The sequence below is a fragment of the Trichosurus vulpecula genome, chromosome 6, assembly GCF_011100635.1.
Source record: "Trichosurus vulpecula isolate mTriVul1 chromosome 6, mTriVul1.pri, whole genome shotgun sequence".
Classification (NCBI taxonomy): Eukaryota; Metazoa; Chordata; class Mammalia; order Diprotodontia; family Phalangeridae; genus Trichosurus; species Trichosurus vulpecula.
The window spans coordinates 268,734,434-268,757,402 of NC_050578.1; the positions used below are offsets into that span (position 1 = coordinate 268,734,434).

Consider the following 22,969-nt stretch of genomic DNA (forward strand, 5'->3'; position numbering starts at 1 on the left):
CCTCTTCTCTTCTTACTTCCCCTCTCCCTCTTCCCCTCCCTTTACCTTTCCTCTTCAAAGCCACATTTCTCTGGTGTCACTATTATAGGCCAGACTTGTCTTTTCAGAAGATTGATATTTTGAATTGGCCCATTTGTTATTGATGATTTTTTCTGTATTGCTTGAATGACATTTTTTTTCCATAGGGATATTTGGAGTCATGGGCTAAATAGTCCCGCTAGGCTATTCATTTAGAGTCTGATGCCATTTCATGGTTTTTGACCACCAAAAACTATTTTTTTTGGAGTAGGGAGAAACCTATTGATAGATGATTATGGTATTATATGAGCCCTACAGTATACTGAAAACCTTTGATGGGACATAGTGAACGAGCTAAGGAAAGTAAGAATTAAGGAGAAATGGCTACTGTATTATGTATTATGTAAATTGCCTGAAACAGTGGTACAGTCTGCTTTCCAGAATGATAACTGTCCATAGTATGGTTTGGGAACTTGTTATTACCCTCCTCCTCCTCTTTCTGACCAGGAGACAGTGAGAAAATACAGTGTCTTCCTGGTGAGATGAATAAGGTCGATGTAAGATGCCTTTGGGGAAGGACAACATTCTGTTTCACAGCTCGTGATTCAGAAGCACTGCCCCTTTACCAGGCGATGGACTGGTGTGTACACAGTCCTTAAGAAGTGGGCATCCTGTGCAAATAGTTAATAGGAGCAGACCCTCAGTCATTTAACAACATTATTCTGTGGGACTCAGTGGAAGTTGCAGTCTGCTTGAGGGAAGACCCTCTATCCTCTAAATGGGGAAATCTTTGCTTCTTGGATGGAACATGTCCTAGACAAATTGCTGCACTCTCAGGGCACATGTTTTTGACATAGTACATAGATCTAAGAGGAAATGAGCCAAGTTCATAGTATTTGAATGTTTTTAGATGCTGGGTAGCCAATTCTGTAGATCTGGGAGTGCTCTTGGAACCCATATAAAGTGGTCATCTTCCCTGTAACAGGCCTAGAGTGATTACAATTATCCCTTCTACACTGTGACTTTTTCCATTGTGGTTTCACATAAGAAATTTTGGCATAAGAAATTAAATTAGAATTTTAGTTTTGAGGAAGCTGCAGATGACACGTGAAGGCCAGCAAATTACACAGAAGAAGTTAACAAACTCAGAAACGCATAAAATATATGAATAGTATTGTATAGTATCAACATACTTTGTCTTTTAATACCGTAATCATTCAGACTTCTTCTTTAGTACTAAGGGATGGCCAATAATTTTCATTCAGATTTTCCAGATCGCAAGGGCACTGTGCCCCTAATCCCTGAGATTTGGAAGGGAGAGCTGCATATCCCAAAGCTAATATGTCTAATTTATCTTATATTGAGATTGTAAATAGTTGTTTGTGTGCTGTCTCTCCCATTTTTAGACTGTGAGCTCCTTGAGATCAGGGACTGTCTTTGGTTTTTCTTTGTATCCCATAGTAGGCAATTAATAAAGACCTATTGTAAGGATGGAGAAACTGCTCCAGACCTCTGCGATCAGGGTGCTGTATATATGGAGAACTTTAGACAGACTTGAGTGCTCTGGGGGACTCTACATTATGTCATATAGTAACATTTTTATTGTTGTGTTTAAGTGAAGAAAGCAGCTTTCTCCCCTCTCTCTACTTATCTGACCACTCCCTTGTTTCCTTTGCTAGATCTTCCTCCAGATCATGCCCTCTAACCATAGATGTCTCTCAAGGTTCTGTCCCGGGCCCTTTTCTGTTCTCCCTCTAAACTATATTTGGTGATCTCACCAACTCCCATGAATTTAATTATCATCTTGATGGTAACAGTTCTTACATCTACCTTTCCTGCTCCAGTCTCTCTGCTGACTTCCAATCTCACATCTCCAACTGCCTTTCAGACATTTTGAACTGGATGTCCAGTTCATCTTAAACTCAACATGTCTAGAACAGAACTTACTATCTCTTTCCCAAAACCTCTCCCCTCCTACCTCCCCTATTACTATACTGGGAAGCACCATCCTCCCAATGCCTTAGGCTTGCAAGCGTGGAGTGATCCTGGATTCCTCACTACCTTTCACACCCCATATCTGTTGCCAAGGTTTGCCAATTTCACCTTTGCAACATTTCTCCAAAACGCCCCCTTTTCTCCTCTGATATGGCCACTGCCCTGGCGCCCACCCTTACCATCTCATGCCTTGATTATTGCAATAACCTGATGGTGATTCTGCCTGCTTCAAGTGTCCCATCATTCCAAACCACTGTCCATTTAGCTACTAAAGTGATTTTCCTAAAATGGAGATCTGATAATATCACCCCACCCTACTAAGAAAAACATCTAGTACCTCTCCGTCACCTTCAGGTTCAAATACAAAATCCTCTGTTTGGCATTCAAAGCCATTCATAACATGGCCCCCTACTACCTTTTCAAGCTTTTCCCACCTTACTCTGTGCCATGTACTCTTCGATCCAGTAACACTGTCCTCCTAGCTGTTCCATGAACAAGGTCCTCCATTTCTCAGCTCCTGGCATTTTCTCTGGCTATCTCCCATGCCTGGAATGCTCTTCCTCTGCTGCTCAGACTACTAACCTCTCTGGCTTTCTTTAAGTCTCAGCTAAAATCCTATCTTTGGAAGGAAGCCTTCCCTAACACCTTGTAATTTCAGCATTGTCCCTTTTTATATTATTTTCTGCCTATCCTGTATATAGCTTGCTTTATATACATTTGTTTGCATGTTGGCTCCACCATTAAACTGTAAGCTCCATGAGGGCAGGGACTGTTTTTTTTTTGCCTCTTTTTTGTTTTCCCAGCAACTTAGCACAATGCCTGGCACATGGCTTACTAAATGTTAATTGATTAATTGAGCCAATATATCTAACAGGAAGAGGAAAAAGGTATGGACATGGAGGGTATACTGAGGAAAATTCAGCAGAGCCTCTCAGGGTTGTAAGGGATCACCCCAACTGTAGGTCCTAGATACCTAAGCAGAGGTATATATTGTAGCCGGACAGATGATAAATAGATAGTAAATTATTAAATACATACTATGTATCAGACACTGCCTTAATACAAACTATTAATTTTCATTTTTGAAGAGGACCAATGACATCACAGGGTGATATTCTGACTTGTGCATGAATTGGATTCAAGTGAGGCAGAGTTGCACACAGTTGTCAGCCTCACCCTCTTTTCCAGAGTCATTGAAGTCCAGTGGCAGGACAAATGTCAGGACGAGTGGCGATGGCCTGAAGTGCAGTTGGATGGCTTTGGTGTCTTCAGTGTCTGACCAAGTTGTAAGTGCTCCATAGTGCTGCTTCAGCCACCTTTACGGCTATTGGAACAAATTGTTCTCATCTACCCATGTTCGGAGTAGACACCCCCCCACCAAACTCAGTAATGGATTAGAGGCCCATCATCACCCTCACCCTGGTTTAGCCTGTCTGCCAAGATGGTTTTACTGGGGTGTGGATACTGTACATCCTACAGTTTCTTGGAGCCACAGGAAATACAACAAAAATAAAAAGATAGTTCCTTACCTCCAGGAGTTTGCATCCTAATGGGGGAATTAATACACAAAGGAGAATTTGAAGAGGGAAAAAATCTGGAAAGGAGGAAGAGGTGGAACATGGGAGTCAAGGAGGTCTCTGGAGAATCTGAAGTGGAGCTGGTAGAGAAGACACTTAACCCAAATGAGGCTTGTTGATGAATGAAAGAAGGAATGAAAAGCATTTCTTTTTTAACTTTTTAACTTATTATATTTTCCCCTAATTACTGCTAAAACAATTTTAAAACTTTTTTTAAGTTTTGAGTTCTAAATTCTCTCCTTCCATCCTCTCTCCCTGAGGCAGCAAACAATCAAATATAGATTATACATGTGCAATCATGTAAACCTTTCCATATTAGTCATTTTGCAAAAGAAGACACAAAGGAAAAAGAATGGAAGAAAAAAGTGAAAAATAGCACACATCAGTCTGTATTCAAACAATGTCAGTTTTCCTCTGGAGGCAGATATTATGCTTTATCATTAGTCCTTTGGGATTGTCTTAGATCATTGTGTTGCTGAGAATAGCTAAGTCATTCACAGTTCTTCATTGCACGATGTTGTTACTGTGTGCAACATTATCCTGGTTCTGTTCACTTCACTTTGCATCAGTTCATGTAAGTCTCTCTAGGTTTTTCTGAAGTAATCATGTTTGTCATTTCTTATAGCGCAATAATATTCCATCACAAGCATCTACCACAGCTTCTTTAGCCATTCCTCAATTCATGGGCATCACTTTGATTTCTAATTCTTAGCCAACATAGAAAGAGCTGCTACAAATATGTTCATACAATAGGTCCTCTCCCCCACTTTTTTGATGTCTTTGGGATGTAGACCTAGCAGTGGTGTTGATGATGACAAGCATGTTATAAATGTTATAAACACTGCCAAAATGTTATAAGTATTACCATGTGCCAAGCACTGTGTAAAATTCTGTGAATTGAATTAGAAAAATGAGACATTTTCTGTTCTCAAGTGCCACATATTCTTATGAGGGAAGGTATCACATATGGGGAAAGGTTTCTAGAGAATGGAGAACTTCATCTGGGAAGTCACAGGGAGAATGAGTGGTGTCATAGTCAGTTATTTGACATGTTACTTCCAGAAGCAATGCTATTAACTGATTTGATTACTGTTCACAGAACAGCAGGTAGAAAATAGGATAGAGGGGTGGTAGGTGAAAAATCAACTGTCATGAATGTGGCTAGATAGATGGGTAGATAGTATGTGAGGCATAGTCCACAAGCCAGAGATAGTATACTGCGTGAGTTTGTGTTCCTGTACCCAGTTAGAAGAATTTGGCCTTAGTGAGAGAATATTCCAAGGCCACTTTTAAGAATTTCTTTCAGTGAGACATGGGAGGCTTATAGTCAAAGGTTGAGGCAGAGCTCAAAGACAGTTACAAGGGAGTCCAACCAAAGAGACTGCACTCTATATAGATATGTATTCTGCAACAAATGTGGTGTCTAAGTCAATGGTGTGTGTTGGCAACCAAAAATGGGCTCCTTAGCACTTAGTCAACAAGTGCCTTTGACTAGTTTGGCTTTTTCCCCTGAACTGAATGCTGTTTGTATGTTGGACTGGAGTAAGCTTGTCGGCCCCTTCATCTTGCTTCCCTTGCTTAAGCTGACGGAAAGAACCTGTGCTTTCCCGGTCAACCCCCTTCACCTTGCTTAAGCTGATGGAAAGAACCTGTGCTTTCCTGGTCAACCCCTTCACCTTGCTTAAGCAGATTGAAAGAACCTGTGCTTTCCCCGGCGTACCTTACACCCCCCCGCAGAAGCCGGATGGTTAAAAGCAGCTCCCGTTGGAGCCAGAGGCTGCTATAGCCACAGCCACAGCCACAGCCACAGCCGAAGCAGGAGCTGCCAGTGGCAGAGCTGACCTACGGGAGGAAGCTGAACAAGGACTTCAGGCCAGTGGGTAATCTTTTTACCATAGAGGGGGAAGCATGATTTTGCTTTATGCAATCATGCTTCTCTGTAGCCTCCTGGTTACTCTTTCAAGGCGTACTTATTGGGCCTGGAAGCTTTTGATCAATATATCAAAATGGGGTTGCTGGTTCATGGGTTGGTTACTGTGGAGCCTAAATATATGTTTTGATTCTTCTGCCTTCTACTTTGAGAGTTTCTTATATCTGGCGGTTCCGAACCTTTCAGACATGTATATGATCCTCTTTGAGATTATAAACTCTGCCCTCCTAATGCATGGTGTTAAACTCAAATAGATATGGAGCCCATCAAACCTTATGTTAGCATTCCTGTGGGTCACATGCAGTTTGAAACTGTAATATTACTTATGTTTTATTGTATCTTTTATTTTTTAGTAATTTTGTTAAATATTTCCCAATTCATTTTAGCCTGGTTTGTGTAGCACACAGTAATGTTGGAAGGCATGTGCAGCCTGACATCCTTGGTCTAGAAGGGGTTTAATTTTCTCAAGAAGAGATTCAGGAACTTGTTTGTCAGAAACTAAGTTTGTGTGGACCAATTGTTAATGTGGTTGCTTTTGTGTCTAACTTTTTGGGACCCCATTTGGGGTTTTCTTGGCAAACATACTAGAGTGTTTCGCCATTTTCTTCTCCAGCTTATTTTACAGATGAGGAAATTGAGGCAAATGGTTTTAAGTGACTTGTCTGGGGTCAGACAGCTAATAAGTGTCTGAGGCCAATTTGAACTCATGAAGATTAGCTTTACTGACTCTAGTCCTAGCAGTCGGTCCACTGTGTCACCTCTGATATTTACTGGCTGGTTAGGCCTGGGCAAGTCACTCAACTTCTTTCAGGTCCAGCTTCTCATCTTTAAAATGGGGATAATGATATCACCTACCTTCCAGGGTTGTTGTGTGTATCAAATGAGATAGCGTATATGATGCCCTTTGCAAACCTTAGAGCACTCTATAAATGTCAGCTATGGTAACATATGCTCCTCAAATTTCCAAAATAAATACTCATCTGCTTACATACTGTATCCCATCTATTGAGTGCAAGCTCTTTAAAGACAATGACTGCCTTTTATTTTGTCTTTTGATCCTAACAGCGGAAATGGTTCCATTCAATTTAAGTCACAAATATTGATGATCTTCCTGCTATGTTCAACACACTGTGCTATACCACCACACTGGATTGAATAGACACTTGAATAATCCTTGTTGGAGACCTGGGCCCTTTTAGGCTAGATGCTATTGACTTGTGGGAAGAACGAAAGAGGATGCTCTTTGCCAGGCTGGTCCTATAAAGCTATATGAACTATAAAGTTCAGGGCTTCCATGTTAAGCAAGTCTTGCCCATCGCTCTCAGGGCCTCTTTGACCTCCTTATTCCTCAGGCTATAGATCAGGGGATTCAGCATGGGGATGATGATGCCATAAAACACCGAGGCTATTTTATCATTCTCTTGGGACTCACTAGAAGAAGGCTGTAAGTACATGTAAGAAAGAGTGCCATAGTAAATTGTGACAGCTGTCAGGTGGGAGGCACAAGTGGAGAAGGCTTTGTGTCTCCCTGCAGCAGAGCGCATCCTCAAGATGGCAGCCAAGATGTAAATGTAGGAGAAGAACACCACCATCACAGTGGTTATCAGATTGAAACCCACACAGACAATTAACAACATAACATTGATATTAATTCTGGAACAGGAAAGGGCCAGGAGTGGGGGCACATCACAGAAAAAGTGATTGACTGTGTAGGAATTACAGAAGAACAGAGAAAAGGTAAAACCTGTATGAATAGAGGCATTCAGGGATCCCATAACATAAGACCCAGCAACAAGATGGATGCAGGTCCTCTGAGACATGACCACTGGGTAGTGCAGGGGGTTACAAATGGCCACATACCGGTCTATTGCCATGGCCGCAAGAAGGTAACAATCAACGGTAGCAAATGTAGCGTAAACCAACAATTGGACCAGACATCCTGAGAATGAGATAGATTTATGAGACACCAGGAAGTTTTGAAGCATCTTTGGAGTGATGGCAGAGGTGTAACAGAGGTCAACAAAAGCCAAGTGTTGGAGAAAAAAGTACATGGGAGTGTGGAGATGGGAGTCATTCTTGATGATCAGAATCATACCAACATTACCCACTAAAGATGTGACATAGACAAGCAGAAAAACAAGGAACAGGGCATACTGCAGGTCTTGGCGGTTGGTAAATCCCAGCAGAATGAATTCAGTCAGTATGGTGCTGTTTCCCTGGGTCATGGCTATAGAAGATTTATTATCTATGGAAAAGAGGTAAAGAAAAAAAAATACTAAGCAAAGAGGTGAACTCATCATGATCCAGGACTAGGGATGAATGAGCATTGAGATTCTATCCCGAGTTTTTGGTGGTTCACATTCTCAGGTTTGTCTTGCAAGGCTAGCATATATAATATGGTTTATTTTTCCACAGATATCATGTCTTTGATTTGGATAAACCACCATCTCATGGGCAAGGGTACTTGAGCTACGCTCTTGTGGTTTGAACTGATAGGTTTTCATAAGTGGGATTAATTGATAAATATCGAACCACATTGATAATAATCCTATGATAGTAATTTTGTTATTCACCTCAACTCCTTCCAAGCCCTGAAAGTAGAAATAATGATTATATAGTGAAATAAATGAAATGTTTTTTACTCACTTAGAGAATAATAATAACAGCCACAACCACAATAGCCAGCATTTCTACAGCGCTTTAAGGTTTTCTAAGCACTTTACAAATATTATCGCCTTGGATCCTCACAAAAACCCAGAGTGGCAGATGCTTTTATTATCCCTATTTTACAGATGAGGAAAGTGAGGCAAAGAGAAATTAAATAACTTACCCAGTGTCACACAGCAGGCATCTGAAGCCAGGTTGGAACTCAGGTCTTCCTGACTCCAAGTCTGCAGCTTTATCGATTGTACCTAGGTGAAAAATCAGACAATTAGACTAGAGGATCTCTCAGGTCCTGTCCAGCTCTCTATGGATGGACCTTTCTGTGAGAACCTTGGATGTACCTGAGCCTGGTTCTTAGTTTATGGTCAGATAGTCACGCTTATTTAGAATTGTTTCTTTTCAGAAATAAGACCTCAGTCCATTTCTGGAGTACACTGGCCTGGGGTACTAAAGGGACATTTGTCAAAGGCTCCAGGAGGGCACATGAATCCCATTCTACGACTGATCTCGGATGTTGGAGCTTCACAGGGGTCACCTGAAGTAACGTGACAGAGTTTTAAACAAATGCTCCAGAGCTTACACATCCCAGGATGGTCTCTACCTCTTTACAGTAGTACCTTTGGATATTAGTACACCTACTTCAGCTGTGGATCTATTACTGCTCAGGCTGAGAGATCAGATCCTAAGCCAGGGCAGCCTAGAGAACCTCTAGCCTGTTTGTTGGACTCTCTCCTCTCATGGGAGGGAACTCTCTTTCTTTAGCAGCTAGGTTAGGTTTTGGAACCAGACAAAAATTGTTTGGAGCCAAGTCTGGGCAAAGTGTGGGGGTGGGTTAAAAACAAGATGAGATTATGAAGCAAAAGAATGAAGCAGGTTGACTTATGGTTGGACACTTGGCTCTGAAAACCCAGCCAGAGTGGAGTTCAGACATCGATGGCCTGAGCAATGGTGTCATGGGATGAGGTGTTGGGGCTGAGTTCCAGGGAACTCATAAGAAGGGGAGATTGATCCCTTAATAAATTTGATTACAGAAGCATTTATTAGTACATTGCACACGACTATAAGGCAGAGATGAGGCAGTGATGGAGGACACAGAGTGTTCACCTCAGAGCCCAAATAGACCTTGGTTGATGCCTTACCTTTGATCCATACTGGCTTCTTAAGGCTCTAAGCAATTCTCTGTAAATTATCTGTAAAGCTGGTGGTAGCTGCAGTGATAGAGGGATTTTCCTCACCATAAGTTGCCTATATCAATAAAATCTTAGGTCTTCTCTTCCCTCCCTCAAATAAAGAAGCCCAAAGCATAAGCTGGTCTAAAAGACAAAAATGAGTGAAACGCTTTCTGCCATCAGGGAGGTTACATTTGTGTGAGGTAGTGAGAGAATAAAGTGTGAAGACTTCACAGGGTATATGTGTGTGTATATATATATATATATATATATATACATATATATATATATACATATATATATACATATATATACATATATATATATATACATATATATGTATATATGTGCTTATATCTAAAATGTTTGAGAATCAATATTTAGAGAAAAGGGAAATGGGATAAATTTGAGTCTGTGGGAATCTGAGTATTTAGCCTTTAGGAATGTCTTTCTCCCCCCTTCTTCTTTAGCTTTATAGATGTCACCTCAGCTGTGAATAGAATACAAGATTGTGAAAGCTTCCCTATGAATCACTCATGCAAGGCAATATTCAAATAGAGATAGTACAAATTTAGTTAGGATATGAACCTCACCAGGCCTAAGTTTCGTTTTCCTGTAAATCATATGAGTTCGGGGAAATCAGGTGATATTCCCCTCTCCCCCTCCCCTAGCCTACTTACAAACTGCCATCTTAGCATTAAAGTTTCCCTGTAAGGTAATTCTGTAGTTTCTGTGCTGGTATTGGGTAAAACTTATTTCTGGTTAGATTGTGAGGCCACCTGTCCCCGCAAATGGGGACAGGGGTCCAGCCTCTGGGGTGGGATTTCTTAGAATTGTTTGTACAAGGATATATATCCCCTTGCTTGCCTTCTCCCCCTTGCCTCTCTTCACTGCTATCTCTGCCCTGGTAGTGAGAGATGCCTAATTCTCGAGACTTGATCAAATAAAGCTTCTGTTTTTTTTCTACCTTAAGAAACCGAGACATCTCTGTTTTTTTTACTTGAGCCAGTGGTCTTTTGTCCCACACACATTCTACGAGTGACATGTAACATGACCACAGATATGGAAGTGCCAGCTGGGAGTACAGGGAATAAAGGAGAGATCACAGAATCATAGGATCATTAATCTGTAGCTAGACAACATTTCAGATGCCAACTAGTCCATCCCCATCATTTAAAAGATAAAAAATTAAAGGCCAGAAAAGGGAAGTGTCTTCCTGAAAGTCACAAAATACTAAGCATCAGATCAGGCAAAAGTTATTGAAGGGCTATCTGTAAAAATGTATGACATAACTTTTCGGATTCAATGCATGGTGTTTTTTCTCATTGGAAAGAGTCTAGACCTGCAAATTAATCTGTAAAATTTACCTCCCTTCATGCAGATTGACAACGTTTCTACAATCTGTAGTCTTAGAGAGTGGTCTCAGGGTCCTGAGAGGCATCAGAGCATAGTGGGGAATGAGCTGTTCATCCCTAAGTTGGGAAGATATGAATTCAAGTCTTGCCTTTGAGATAAACTGGGTGTGTGACTCTGGATCTTGTATACAACGGGTGTCTAGTAAATGCTTAATGAATGGATTAGACCTACCTGGTTCACCCAAACATTTATAGTCCCATTAAATAGCACCGTTGAGTACTGTGAAATGTTCAATATAAAGGTAGGCCAATGAAAGAAGCAGCAGCAGTCAGAAAACCACAGGATGTTGGTTCTAGAAGAAAACTAGGAAAAGAGAATATGGAGTATTCAAGATTGATGGCATTGTACAGAACATCTAGTCCAAATGTCTCATATTAGTGGAGATCAAAGAGTGGCAGAGTCACTTTGCCCTCAGTCACCTGATAAGTTAGATGTAGAGGTGACAGTGGAAGCAGATATTGTGATCTTTTATCCAGTCCTCTTTCCCTAGACCATAATGCCTGCCTCCATGCACAGATGGTGAAAAGAGAAAGGCATTTTTTTTGCATTTAGCAGAAGCTTCTGTAAGTAGTGATTTTCTAGCATGCTTTTCCAGATGCCTCTGTCTCAAACAAATGCTTCACCTCTTTCCTTTTACAATTGATCTGGTCCTTCCTCTGAAGGCCAGTAAGTTGCCCAGCAATGCAGAAGGTTAATGACTCACCCCATCATCAGGGCCTCCTACTGTCTTTTCATCTTGGCTTTGATGAGAGGAGGGTCTGCGTAGCCTCAGAACCAGTCCCTTAGCTCCTAGAATACACCATTCTGGGGACAATGGGGAATGAATGCTTCCTCGAACATCCAGGGCTCTCACTTGGGATTCTCCTGCTTCTACCAAGTCCAGGCTGACAGGAATGCTAAGAAAGCATCCTTGCAGGTACACTGAAAGGAGCTATACATAAGCCAGGCCTATGGAATTGGGACCCATTCTCCTGGGCCTCTCTAGCCCTGGGGACCATGGAGAGCTCAGGAGAAAAATCCTCATTGGCTGCTCTTGGGCTGTCTCAGAGCTGGGCTTCCCAGAGGAGTTTCTATTGCTTTTCCAGGCTCTTCTCAGGGATTTGTTTGAATAATAATTATAATGAGAGGGAGAGTGGTATAGCAGAGAAAGAGCCAGGCAGTGAGCCAGGAAGACATGGGTTCTAGACCCACCACTGACATATTTTCTGTATGACTCTGTGCAAGTCACTTGGTCTCTCAGAGCTCTAGATAATTCTCTAGGATTCTTAGTTGAAGAAAAACTGCTGACTTACATTGATAAAGGGAGCATCCTTACCTGGGAGTTTGCTATACCAATGAAATCACCAGTCCAGTACTTACTGTAATAATTATAATATTGTTGTGGCTTTTCAGTCATATGTAACTCCTGGTGACTCCATTCGGGGTTTTCTTGGCAAAGATACTGGAGTGGTCTTCCATTTCCTTCTCCAGATAATTTGACAGGTGAAAAAACTGAGGCAAACAGGGTTAAGTGACTTGCCCAGGATCATGTAGCTAGTAAGTGTCTAAGGCTGGATTTGAACTCAGGAAGATGAGTCTAGCTCTAGCCCAGAGCTCTAGCCACTACAACACCTAACCAGTATCAGGAAGCAAACGTGAGGCTGAGAATGAGGGCCACTCCAATAAACAAAGAACCTAATACTTATCTCAGCAACATTTCCTGGTTCTTTATACCAAGGCTTATAGGACCCTGTGTAGTAATAAGATTGAAAGAGTAGAGTGTCCTGCCATATTGGAGAGTGGCTCTCAAATAAAACTTGTAATTCAGCTCTTGCATGAGAGATACCTGCAGTATATTCCTTTACTCTTTGGTGTACCTGTGGTTGCTCAATTTCTGAACACCTCATACCTTCATGCATCCAGGGTGGAAGCTCATGAGAACATGGAACCAATGGGTGGCAGAGAGAATACCAAAAGCAAAGAAGACTGCACATTCAGGGTGCATCCAGAAAAGTTTGCTCTTGGCCACTCTCCAGTGCCTGAGGGATTGAAAGATCATCTGAGAAGGAAACTCAGTCTGGCAGCTGGTCCTCTCACTATGTAATAGACGTGTGGGATTAGCCTGAGGAGCAATGTGCACAACTCTTCTCAATGCCTTCTGACCTTTGGGTGAGTAGTTTTGGAAAACTGTTCTAGCTGATATGAAAGATCTCATGAACCTCCTGAAGGAACTGTAAGTAAATGGCATTGCTGTAGTGTTATAAAACTTGCTGGCCTTGCTCATAGTCATGGAATGGAGGAAGAGGGCAGAGATTTGGATGTTCCTGTGTACCAGACAAGAGCATTAGGGTTGACCAGGTCACCAGTGCCCCTTATTAAAAGTCCTAGAGGGGCAGGGTGGTCTGCAAGACAACCAGTATCCCAAGTTTAAGATATCCTGGGAGCGAGTGTGTGGGGAGATCTCTGCAAGGCGGCCAGTGTTTTTTTCAGCATTGGACCCATGCAATAGCTTCTATCACAACCTCAAAAATGAAACAGCCTCTGTCTTGAAGACCTTAGATTAGATCAAGGAGAAAACGGTAACCATATAAATTGAGAGGAAAGGTGCAAAGTATAAACAAGGTAATTCAGGGGTTCAAATCCCACAATAGACATTTATTAGCTTTGTGACCCTACACAATTCTTGGAGACATTATTATCAAGGAAATGCACAAACGGATCACAGAATGGCAGAGTCAAAGCTGGAAGAGACCTGACAAGCCATTGAGCTCAGCCTCCACATTTCATAGAAAAGGAAACTGAGGCACAGAGAGCTTAAATGACTTGCTCAGCATCATGCAGCTAGTAAGTGTCCAAGGAGGGACTTGAACTCAGGCCTTCTAGAGTATAAGTTCAGTGCTCTATCCACCATTTATGTTGTCTCATCTCTAAAATGGGGATAATGATATGTGAAGCTCAAATGCAATAGTGTATGCAAATCACTTTGTGAATCATAAAGTCCACATGGCATTCAGCTGATCAACAAGTTTTTATCAGGCATCTTCTTTGTTCCAGGCCCTGGGATATGAATATAATGAATGACATGCCATTTGGTGATATCATGGTTTTGGCTCATCAGGTGATTGGATCTAGGTCTGGAAGGGATGTTAGGGGATATCTAGTTGTAGGATCTGAGGAGTTAGAGCTGGGAGAGCATCCCCATTCTACAGAACTGGAAACTGAGGTCCAGAAGGTCAAAGTAACTTGCCCAAGGTTATACAGACAGTAAGCAGCTGAAGGACACTTCAGATGGAAATCCTCTGACTCCAGATCCAGGGAGGTTGGTGCTGTGATTTTTTAGTTTACACATATACAAGAACCACTTGGGCATAACATTTGCCTGCTGGGTTCTGGGCCCTGGTTCCCAGACTTATGAGGGTGTCTCTCAGGTGTATGGAGCCTGCTCAGTCCCAGGCCAAGATTGGGGAAAGCTGGCAGCTGGAGAGGACAGAGAGAGGAGAACCTAGGTGAGTTGGGCAACCAGGTTGCACAGCAGATAGATCGCCAAGCCTGATATCAGGAAGCCCTGAGTTCAAAACTAGCCTTGGGTACTAGCTGTGTGACCCAGGGCAACCACTTAGTCTGTTTGCCTCAGTTTCCTCAAGTATAAAATGGTGGCACCGATAGCAACTCCCTTGCATGGCTGTTGTGAGGATCAAAGGTGATATCATTTGTAAAAAGCATTTAGCTCAATGGCTGGCATAGAATAAGCTCTATGTGAGTATTAATGGCTTTGTAACTATTAATTATTATTATAAATTAATGAAGATTGTTTCTTGAATCCACCGCGTTTTTGTTGTTCAATTGTTTCAGTTGTGTTCAGTTCTTCATGACATCCTTTGGGGGTTTTCTTGGCAAAGATACTACAGTACTTTGCCATTTCCTTCTCCAGCTTATTTTACAGATGAGGAAATTGAGGCAAATGGGTTTAAGTGACTTGCCCATGGTCAGACAGCTAATAAGCGTCTGAGTCCAGATTTGAACTCATGGAGATTAGCTTTCCTGACTCTAGTCCTGGAAGTCTGTCCCCTGTGCCACCTCTGATATTTACTGGCTGGTTAGGCCTGGGCAAGTCACTCAACTTCTTTCAGGCCCAGCTTCTCATCTTTAAAATGGGGATAATGATGGCCCCTACCTTCCAGGCTTGTTGTGTGTATCAAATGAGATAGCATATATGATGCCCCTTGCAAACCTTAGAGCACTCTATAAATGTCAGCTATGGTAACACATTAAGGACATATTAGTTTCTAAAATAAATACTCATCTGCTTACATACTGCATCCCATCTATTGAGTGCAAGCTCTTTAAAGACAATGACTGCCTTTTATTTTGTCTTTTGATCCTAACAGCGGAAATGGTTCCATTCAATTTAAGTCACAAATATTGATGATCTTCCTTCTATGTTCAACACACTGTGCTATACCACCACACTGGATTGAATAGACACTTGAACAATCCTTGTTGGAGACCTGGGCCCTTTTAGGCTAGGTGCTCTCCACCTTTGGGAAGAACAAGAGAGTATGATCTTTGCCATTCCAGTCCTATAAAGCTATATGAACTATAAAGTTCAGGGCTTCCATGTTAAGCAAGTCTTGCCCATCGCTCTCAGGGCCTCTTTGACCTCCTTATTCCTCAGGCTATAGATCAGGGGATTCAGCATGGGGATGATGATGCCATAAAACACCGAGGCTATTTTATCATTCTCCTGGGACTCACTAGAAGAAGGCTGTAAGTACATGTAAGAAAGAGTGCCATAGTAAATTGTGACAGCTGTCAGGTGGGAGGCACAAGTGGAGAAGGCTTTGTGTCTCCCTGCAGCAGAGCGCATCCTCAAGATGGCAGCCAGGATGTAAATGTAGGAGAAGAACACCACTATCACAGTGCTTATCAGGTTGAAACCCACACAGACAATTAACAACATAACATTGATATTAATTCTGGAACAGGAAAGGGCCAGGAGTGGGGGCACATCACAGAAAAAGTGATTGACTGTGTAGGAATTACAGAAGAACAGAGAAAAGGTAAAACCTGTATGAATAGAGGCATTCAGGGATCCCATAATATAAGACCCAGCAACAAGATGGATGCAGGCCCTCTGAGACATGACCACTGGGTAGTGCAGGGGGTTACAAATGGCCACATACCGGTCTATGGCCATGGCTGCAAGAAGGTAACAATCAGCTGTAGCAAATGTAACATAAACCAACAGTTGGATCAGACATCCTGAGAATGAGATAGATTTGTGAGACACCAGGAAGTTTTGTAGCATCTTTGGAGTGATGGCAGAGGTGTAACAGAGGTCAACAAAAGCCAAGTGTTGGAGAAAAAAGTACATGGGAGTGTGGAGGTGGGAGTCAGTCTTGATGATCAGAATCATACCAACATTGCCCACTAAAGATGTGACATAGACAAGCAGAAAAACAAGGAACAGGGCATACTGCAGGTCTTGGCGGTTGGTAAATCCCAGCAGAATGAATTCAGTCAGTATGGTGCTGTTTCCCTGAGTCATGGCTATAGCAGATATCTATGAAAGAGAGGTAAAGAAAAAAGGACCAAGAGAATAGGTGAGCTCATGTTAACCCAGGACTGGGGATGAATAAGTGTTGAGTTTTTATGTGGCTTTCTTGGTGGTTCACATTCTAAGCTTTGTCTTGCAAGGCTAGCATACATAATATGGTTTGTTTCCCCCTAGATATTATGCCTTTGATTTGGATAAAGCACCATCTCTTGGTCAAGGGCACTTTTGTTGTGGTTGGGACTGCTAGGTTTTTTTAAGTGTGATTAATTGATAAATATTGAACCACAATAATAATGATAATAATAATAAGAATAATTTTGTTATTACCCTGACCCCCTTCCAAGCCCTGATAGTAGAACATAACGATTATATAATGAAATGAATGAAATGTTTTTTACTAACTTAGAGAATAATAATAACAATTATAACAACTACAAAGCTAGCATTTCTACAGCGCTTTAAGGTTTGCTAAGCACTTTACAAATATTATCTCATATGACCTTCACAAAAACCCTGGATGGCAGATGCCATTTTTATCCCTATTTTACAGATGAGGAAAATGAAGTAAAGAGAAGTTAAATAAATTACCCAGGGTCACAGAGCTAGGATCTGAAGCCAGATTTGAACTCAGATCTTCACAACTCCAAGTCTGCAGCTTTATCGATTGTACCTAGCTGAAAAATCAGACTATTGGACTAGAAGGTTTCTCAGGTCCTGTCCAGCTCTCTATGGATGGACCTTTCTGTGAGAACCTTGGGTCTACCTGAGCCTTAGTTTATGGTCAGATAGTCATGCTTAGTTAGAACTGTTTCTTTTCAGAAATAAGACCTCAGCCCATTTCTGGAGTACACTGGCCTGGGGAACTAAAGCGACATTCGTCAAAGACTCCAGGAGGGCACATGAATCACATTGTATGACTAATCTCCAATGACGGAGCTTCACAGGGGTCACCTAAAATAAGGTGACAGAGTTTTAAACAAATTCTCCAGAGCTTACACATCCCAGTGAGGTCTCTACCTCTTCACAGTAGTACCTTTGGAAATTAGTACACTTACTTCAGCTGTGGATCTATTACTGCTCAGGCTGAGAGATCAGATCCTAAGCCAGGGCAGCCTAGAGCATCTCTGGTCCCTTTGTTGGACTATTCCCTCTCACTGGAGGAAACTCTCTTTCCTTAGCAGCTAGGTTAGGTTTTGGAACCAGACAAAAATTGTTTGGAGCCAAGTCTGGGCAATAATGTGGGGGAGGAGATCCCTCGGGGGTTATAAATTGTGAAACAAAAAATGAAGCAGATTGATTTGTGGTTGTAATCTTGGCTCTGAAAAGCCAGCCAGAGAGGAGTTCAGATATAGATGGTTTGAGCAATGGTGTCATGGGATATGGTGCTGGGGATGACTTTCAGGGAACTGATAAGAAGGGAAGATTGATCCCTTATTAAATTTGATTACAGAAGCATTCATTATTGCAGTGCCTACTACTACAAGGCAGAGACAAGGCAGTGATGGAGGGCATAGAGAGGCCACCTCAGAGTCCAAAAAGACCTTGGTTGAAGCCTTACCTTTCATCCATACTGGCTTCTCAAGGCTCTAGGTAATTCTCTATGACTACAAGCTGTAAAGCTGGTGCTACTTGTAGTGACAGAGAGATTTTCCTCATCATAAGTTTCCTATATCAATAAAATCGTAGGTCTTCTATTCCCTCCCTCAAATAAAGAAGCACAAAGCCTAGGTTGGGCTAAAGGACAAAAAAAGTGAAACCCTTTCTGCCATCGGGGAGGTTACATTTTACTAGCGACATGTAACATGTCCACAGATATGGAAGTGCAAGCTGGGAGTAAAGGGAACAAAGGAGAGATCACAGAATCATGGGATCATCAATCTGGAGCTAGACAAGGCTTCAGATGCCAACTAGTCCTTTCCCATCATTTTAAAGATGAAAAATTAAAGGCCAGAAAAGGGAAGTGTCTTACTGAAAGTCACAAAATAGTAAGCATCAGATCAGGCAAAAGTTATTAAAGGGCTATCTGTAAAAATATATGACATGACTTTACAGACTCAATGCATGGTATTTTTTTCTTTGGAAAGAATCTAGACCTGTAATTTAATATGTAAAATTCACTTCCCTTCACGCAGATTGACAGTGTTTCTACAATCTGTAGTCTTAGAGAGTGGTCTCAGGGTCCTGAGAGGCATCAGAGCATAGTTGGAAATGAGCTGTTCATCCCTAAGTCAGGGACATCTGAGTTCAAGTCTTGCCTTTGAGATAAACTGGGTGTGTGACCCTGGATCTTGTATACAATAGACATCAAGTAAATGCTTAATGAATGGATTAGACCTACCTGGTACACCCAAACATTTATAGAGCCATTAAACTGCACCGTTGACTACTGGGAAATGTTCAGTATAAAGGTGGGTCAGTGAGAGAAGTAGGTGGAGTCAGAAAACCACAGAATGTTGGTTCTGGAAGAAAACTAGGAAAAGAGAATATGGAGTATTCAAGATAGATGGCATTATAGGGAACATCTAGTCCAAATATCTCATCTTACCAGAGATCAAAGGACCCCAGGCTGGCAGAGTCACTTTGCCCTCAGTCACGTGATGAGTTAGATGTAGAGGTGACAGTGGAAGCAGGTACTGTGATCTTTTATCCAGTCCTCTTTCCCTAGACCATAGTGCCTGCCTCCATGCTCAGATGGCAAAAAGAGAAAGGCATTTTTGCATTTAGCAGAAGCTTCTACAAGCAGCGATTTTCTCCGTCTCAAGAAAATGCTTCTCCTCTTTCCTTTTAGAATTGATCTGGTCCTTCCTCTGAAGGCCAGTAAGTTGCCCAGCAATGCAGAAGGTTAATGACTCACCCCATCATCAGGGCCTCCTACTGTCTTTCCATCTTGGCTTTGATGAGAGGAGGGTCTGCGTAGCCTCAGAACCAGTCCCTTAGCTCCTAGAATACACCATTCTGGGGACAATGGAGAATGAATGCTTCCTTGAACATCCGGGGATCTCACTTGGGATTCTCCTGCTTCCACCAAGTCCAGGCTGACAGGAATGCTAAGAAAGCATCCTTGCAGGTGCACTGAATGGAGCTATACATAAGCTAGGTCTTTGGAATTGGGACCCATTCTCCTGGGCCTCTCTAGCCCTGGGGACCATGGAGAGCTCAGGAGAAAAATCCTCATTGGCTGCTCTTGGGCTGTCTCAGAGCTGGGCTTCCCAGAGGAGTTTCTATTGTTTTTCCAGGCTCTTCTCAGGGATTTGTTTGAATAATAATTATAATGAGAGGGAGAGTGGTATAGCAGAGAAAGAGCCAGGCAGTGAGCCAGGAAGACTTGGGTTCTAGACCCACCACTGACATATTTTCTGTATGACTCTGTGCAAGTCACTTGGTCTCTCAGAGCTCTAGATAATTCTCTAGGATTCTTAGTTGAAGAAAAGCTGCTGACTTACATTGATAAAGGGAACATCCTTACCTGGGAGTTTGCTATAGCAATGAAATCACCAGTCCAGTACTTACTGTAATAATTATAATGTTGTTGTGGTTGTTCAGTCATATCTGACTCCTGATCACTCCATTTGAGGTTTTCTTGGCAAAGATACAAGAGTGGTTTGTCATTCCCTTTTCCAGCTCATTTTCCATATGAGGAAACTGAAGCAAACAGTGTTAAGCGACTTGCCCAGGATCACATAGATAGTAGGTGTCTAAAGCTGGATTTGAACTCAGGAAGATGTGTCTTCCTGGTCCCAAGCCCAGAACTCTAGTCACTGCAACACCTAACCAGTATCAGGAAGCAAACATGAGGCTGAGAATGAGGGCCACTCCAATCAACAAAGAAACTGATACTTGTCTTACCAACATTCCCTGTTTCTTCATACCAAGGCTTATAGGACCCTGTATAGCAATAAGATTGAAAGAGTAGAGTGTCTTGCCATCCGGGACAGTGGCTCTCAAATCAAACTCATAGTTCAGCTCTTGCATGTAGGATACCTGCAGTATATTCCTTTACTCTTTTTGTGTATCTGGGGTTACTCAATTTCTGAACACCTTGTACATTCATGCATCCATGGTGGAAGCTTATAAGAAGATGGAACCAAAGGGTGGCAGAGAAAATACCAAAAGCAAAGAAGGCTGCATATTCAGGGTGCATTCAGAAAAGTTTCTTTTGGCCACTCTCCAGTGCCTGAGGAATGGAAAGATTGTCTGAGAAGGAAACTCAGTCTGGCAGCTCTCACTATGTAATGGACATATGGGATTTGCCTGAGGAACAATGCACACAATTCTCAATGGCTTCTGACCTTTGGGACAGCAGTTTTGGAAAATTGTTCCATCTGAAATGAAAGATCTCATGAACCCCCTGAAAGAACTCTAAGTAAAAGTCATTGCCATGGTGTTACATAGCCTGCTGGCCTTGCTCATAGTCATGAAATGGAGGAAGAGGGCAGAGATCTGGATGTTCGTGTGTATCACACAAGAGCAGTAGGTTTGATCATGTCAACAGTGCCCCACATTAAAAGTTCCCAGGGGCCAGGGTGGTCTGCAAGACAACCAGTATCCCATGTTCAAGATATTCTGGAAGTGAGTGTGTGGGGAGATCTCTGCAAGGTGGCCTGTGGTTTTCAGTGTTGGACCTATGCAACAGCTTCTATCAGAACCTCAAAAATGAAACAGCCCCTATCTTGAGGACCTTACATTAGGTCAAGGAGAAAACTTTTCAGCATATAGATTTAGGAAAATGGTACAAAGTATAAACAAGATAATTCAGGGGTTCAAATTCCACAATAGACATTTACTAGCTTTGTGACCTGGCAAAATTCTTGGAGACATTATTATCAAGGACATGCACAAATGGATCACAAAATAGCAGAATCAAAGCAGGAAGAGACCTGACAAGCCATTGAGCTCAGCCTCCACATTTCATAGAAAAGGAAACTGAGGCACAGAGAGCTTAAATGACTTGCTCAGCATCATGCTGAGGAGGGACTTGAACTCAGGCCTTCCAGAGTGTAAGTTCAGTGCTCTATCCACCATCTATGTTGTTTCATCTCTAAAATGAGGATAATGATATGTGAAACTCAAACACAATAGTGTATGCAAATCACTTTGTGAATCATAAAGTCCACATGGCATTCAGCTGATCAACAAGTTTTTATCAGGCATCTTCTTTGTTCCAGGCCCTGGGATATGAATATAATGAATGACATGCCATTGGATGATATCATTGTTTTGGCTTATCAGGTGATTGGATCTAGGTCTGGAAGGGATATTAGGGGACATCTAGTGTAGGATCTGAGGAGTTAGAGCTGGGAGAGCATCCCCATTCTACAGAACTGGAAACTGAGGTCCAGAAGGTCAAAGTAACTTGCCCAAGGTTATACAGACAGTAAGCAGCTGAAGGACACTTCAGATGCAAATCCTCTGACTCCAGATCCAGGGAGGTTGGCGCTGTGATTTTTTAGTTTACACATATACGAGAACCGCTTGGGCATAACATTTGCCTGCTGGGTTCTGGGCCCTGGTTCCCAGACTTATGAGGGTGTCTCTCAGGTGTATGGAGCCTGCTCAGTTTCAGGCCAAGATTGGGGAAAGCTGGCAGCTGGAGAGGACAGAGAGAGGAGAACCTAGGTGAGTTGGGCAACCAGGTTGCACAGAAGATAGATCGCCAAGCCTGATATCAGGAAGCCCTGAATTCAAAACTAGCCTTGGGTACTAGCTGTGTCACCCAGGGCAAACCACTTAGTCTGTTTGCCTCAGTTTCCTCAAGTATAAAATGGTGGCACCGATAGCAACTCCCTTGCATGGCTGTTGTGAGGATCAAAGGTGATATCATTTGTAAAAAGCATTTAGCTCAATGGCTGGCATAGAATAAGCTCTATGTGAGTATTAATGGCTTTGTAAGTATTAATTATTATTATAAATTAATGAAGATTGTTTCTTGAATCCACTGCGTTTTTGTTGTTCACTTGTTTCAGTTGTGTCAAGTTCTTCATGACATCCTTTGGGGGTTTTCTTGGCAAAGATACTACACTACTTTGCCATTTCCTTCTCAAGCTTATTTTACAGGTAAGGAAATTGAGGCAAACGGGTTTAAGTGACTTGACCAGGTCAGACAGCTAATAAGTGTCTGAGGCCAGATTTGAACTCGTGAAGATTAGCTTTCCTGACTCTAGTCCTGGCACTTTGTCCACTGTGCCACTCTGATACTTACTGGCTGCTTGGGCCTGGGCAAGTCACTCAACTTCTTTCAGGCCCAGTTTCTCATCTTTAAAATGGGGATAATGATAGCACCTACCTTCCAGGCTTGTTGTGTGTATCAAATGAGATAGCGTATATGATGCCCCTTGCAAACCTTAGAGCGCTCTATAAATGTCAGCTATGGTAACATCTTAAGGACACTGCTCCTCAAATTTCCAAAATAAATACTCCTCCGCTTATATATTGTATCCCATCTATTGAGTGCAAGCTCTTTAAAGACAATGGCTGTCTTTTATTTTGTCTTTGGATCCTAATACCTAGCATGGTTCCAATTCGATTTAAGTCACAAACACTGATTCTATTCCTTCTATGTTCAACACACTGTCCTACACCACTGCACCGGATTAAATAGACACTTGAAAAATCCTTGTTGGATTGAGTTGGACAGAATTGGTTTGCATGGGATCTGACCAGGACA

At 42.1% G+C, this 22,969-nt stretch overlaps 2 protein-coding genes across 2 annotated transcripts; both read right to left on the bottom strand.

Annotated features, from left to right (window-relative positions):
- Positions 1-6,803: 6,803 nt before the first annotated feature.
- On the bottom strand, positions 6,804-7,745 carry LOC118855169 (putative olfactory receptor 5AK3). Its single transcript, XM_036765261.1, has one exon. The coding sequence runs from the start codon at positions 7,743-7,745 to the stop codon at positions 6,804-6,806; it is 942 nt and encodes a 313-aa protein (XP_036621156.1).
- Positions 7,746-15,354: 7,609 nt separating this feature from the next.
- LOC118855171 (putative olfactory receptor 5AK3) lies at positions 15,355-16,296 on the bottom strand. The gene has a single exon (XM_036765262.1). The coding sequence runs from the start codon at positions 16,294-16,296 to the stop codon at positions 15,355-15,357; it is 942 nt and encodes a 313-aa protein (XP_036621157.1).
- Positions 16,297-22,969: the final 6,673 nt, after the last annotated feature.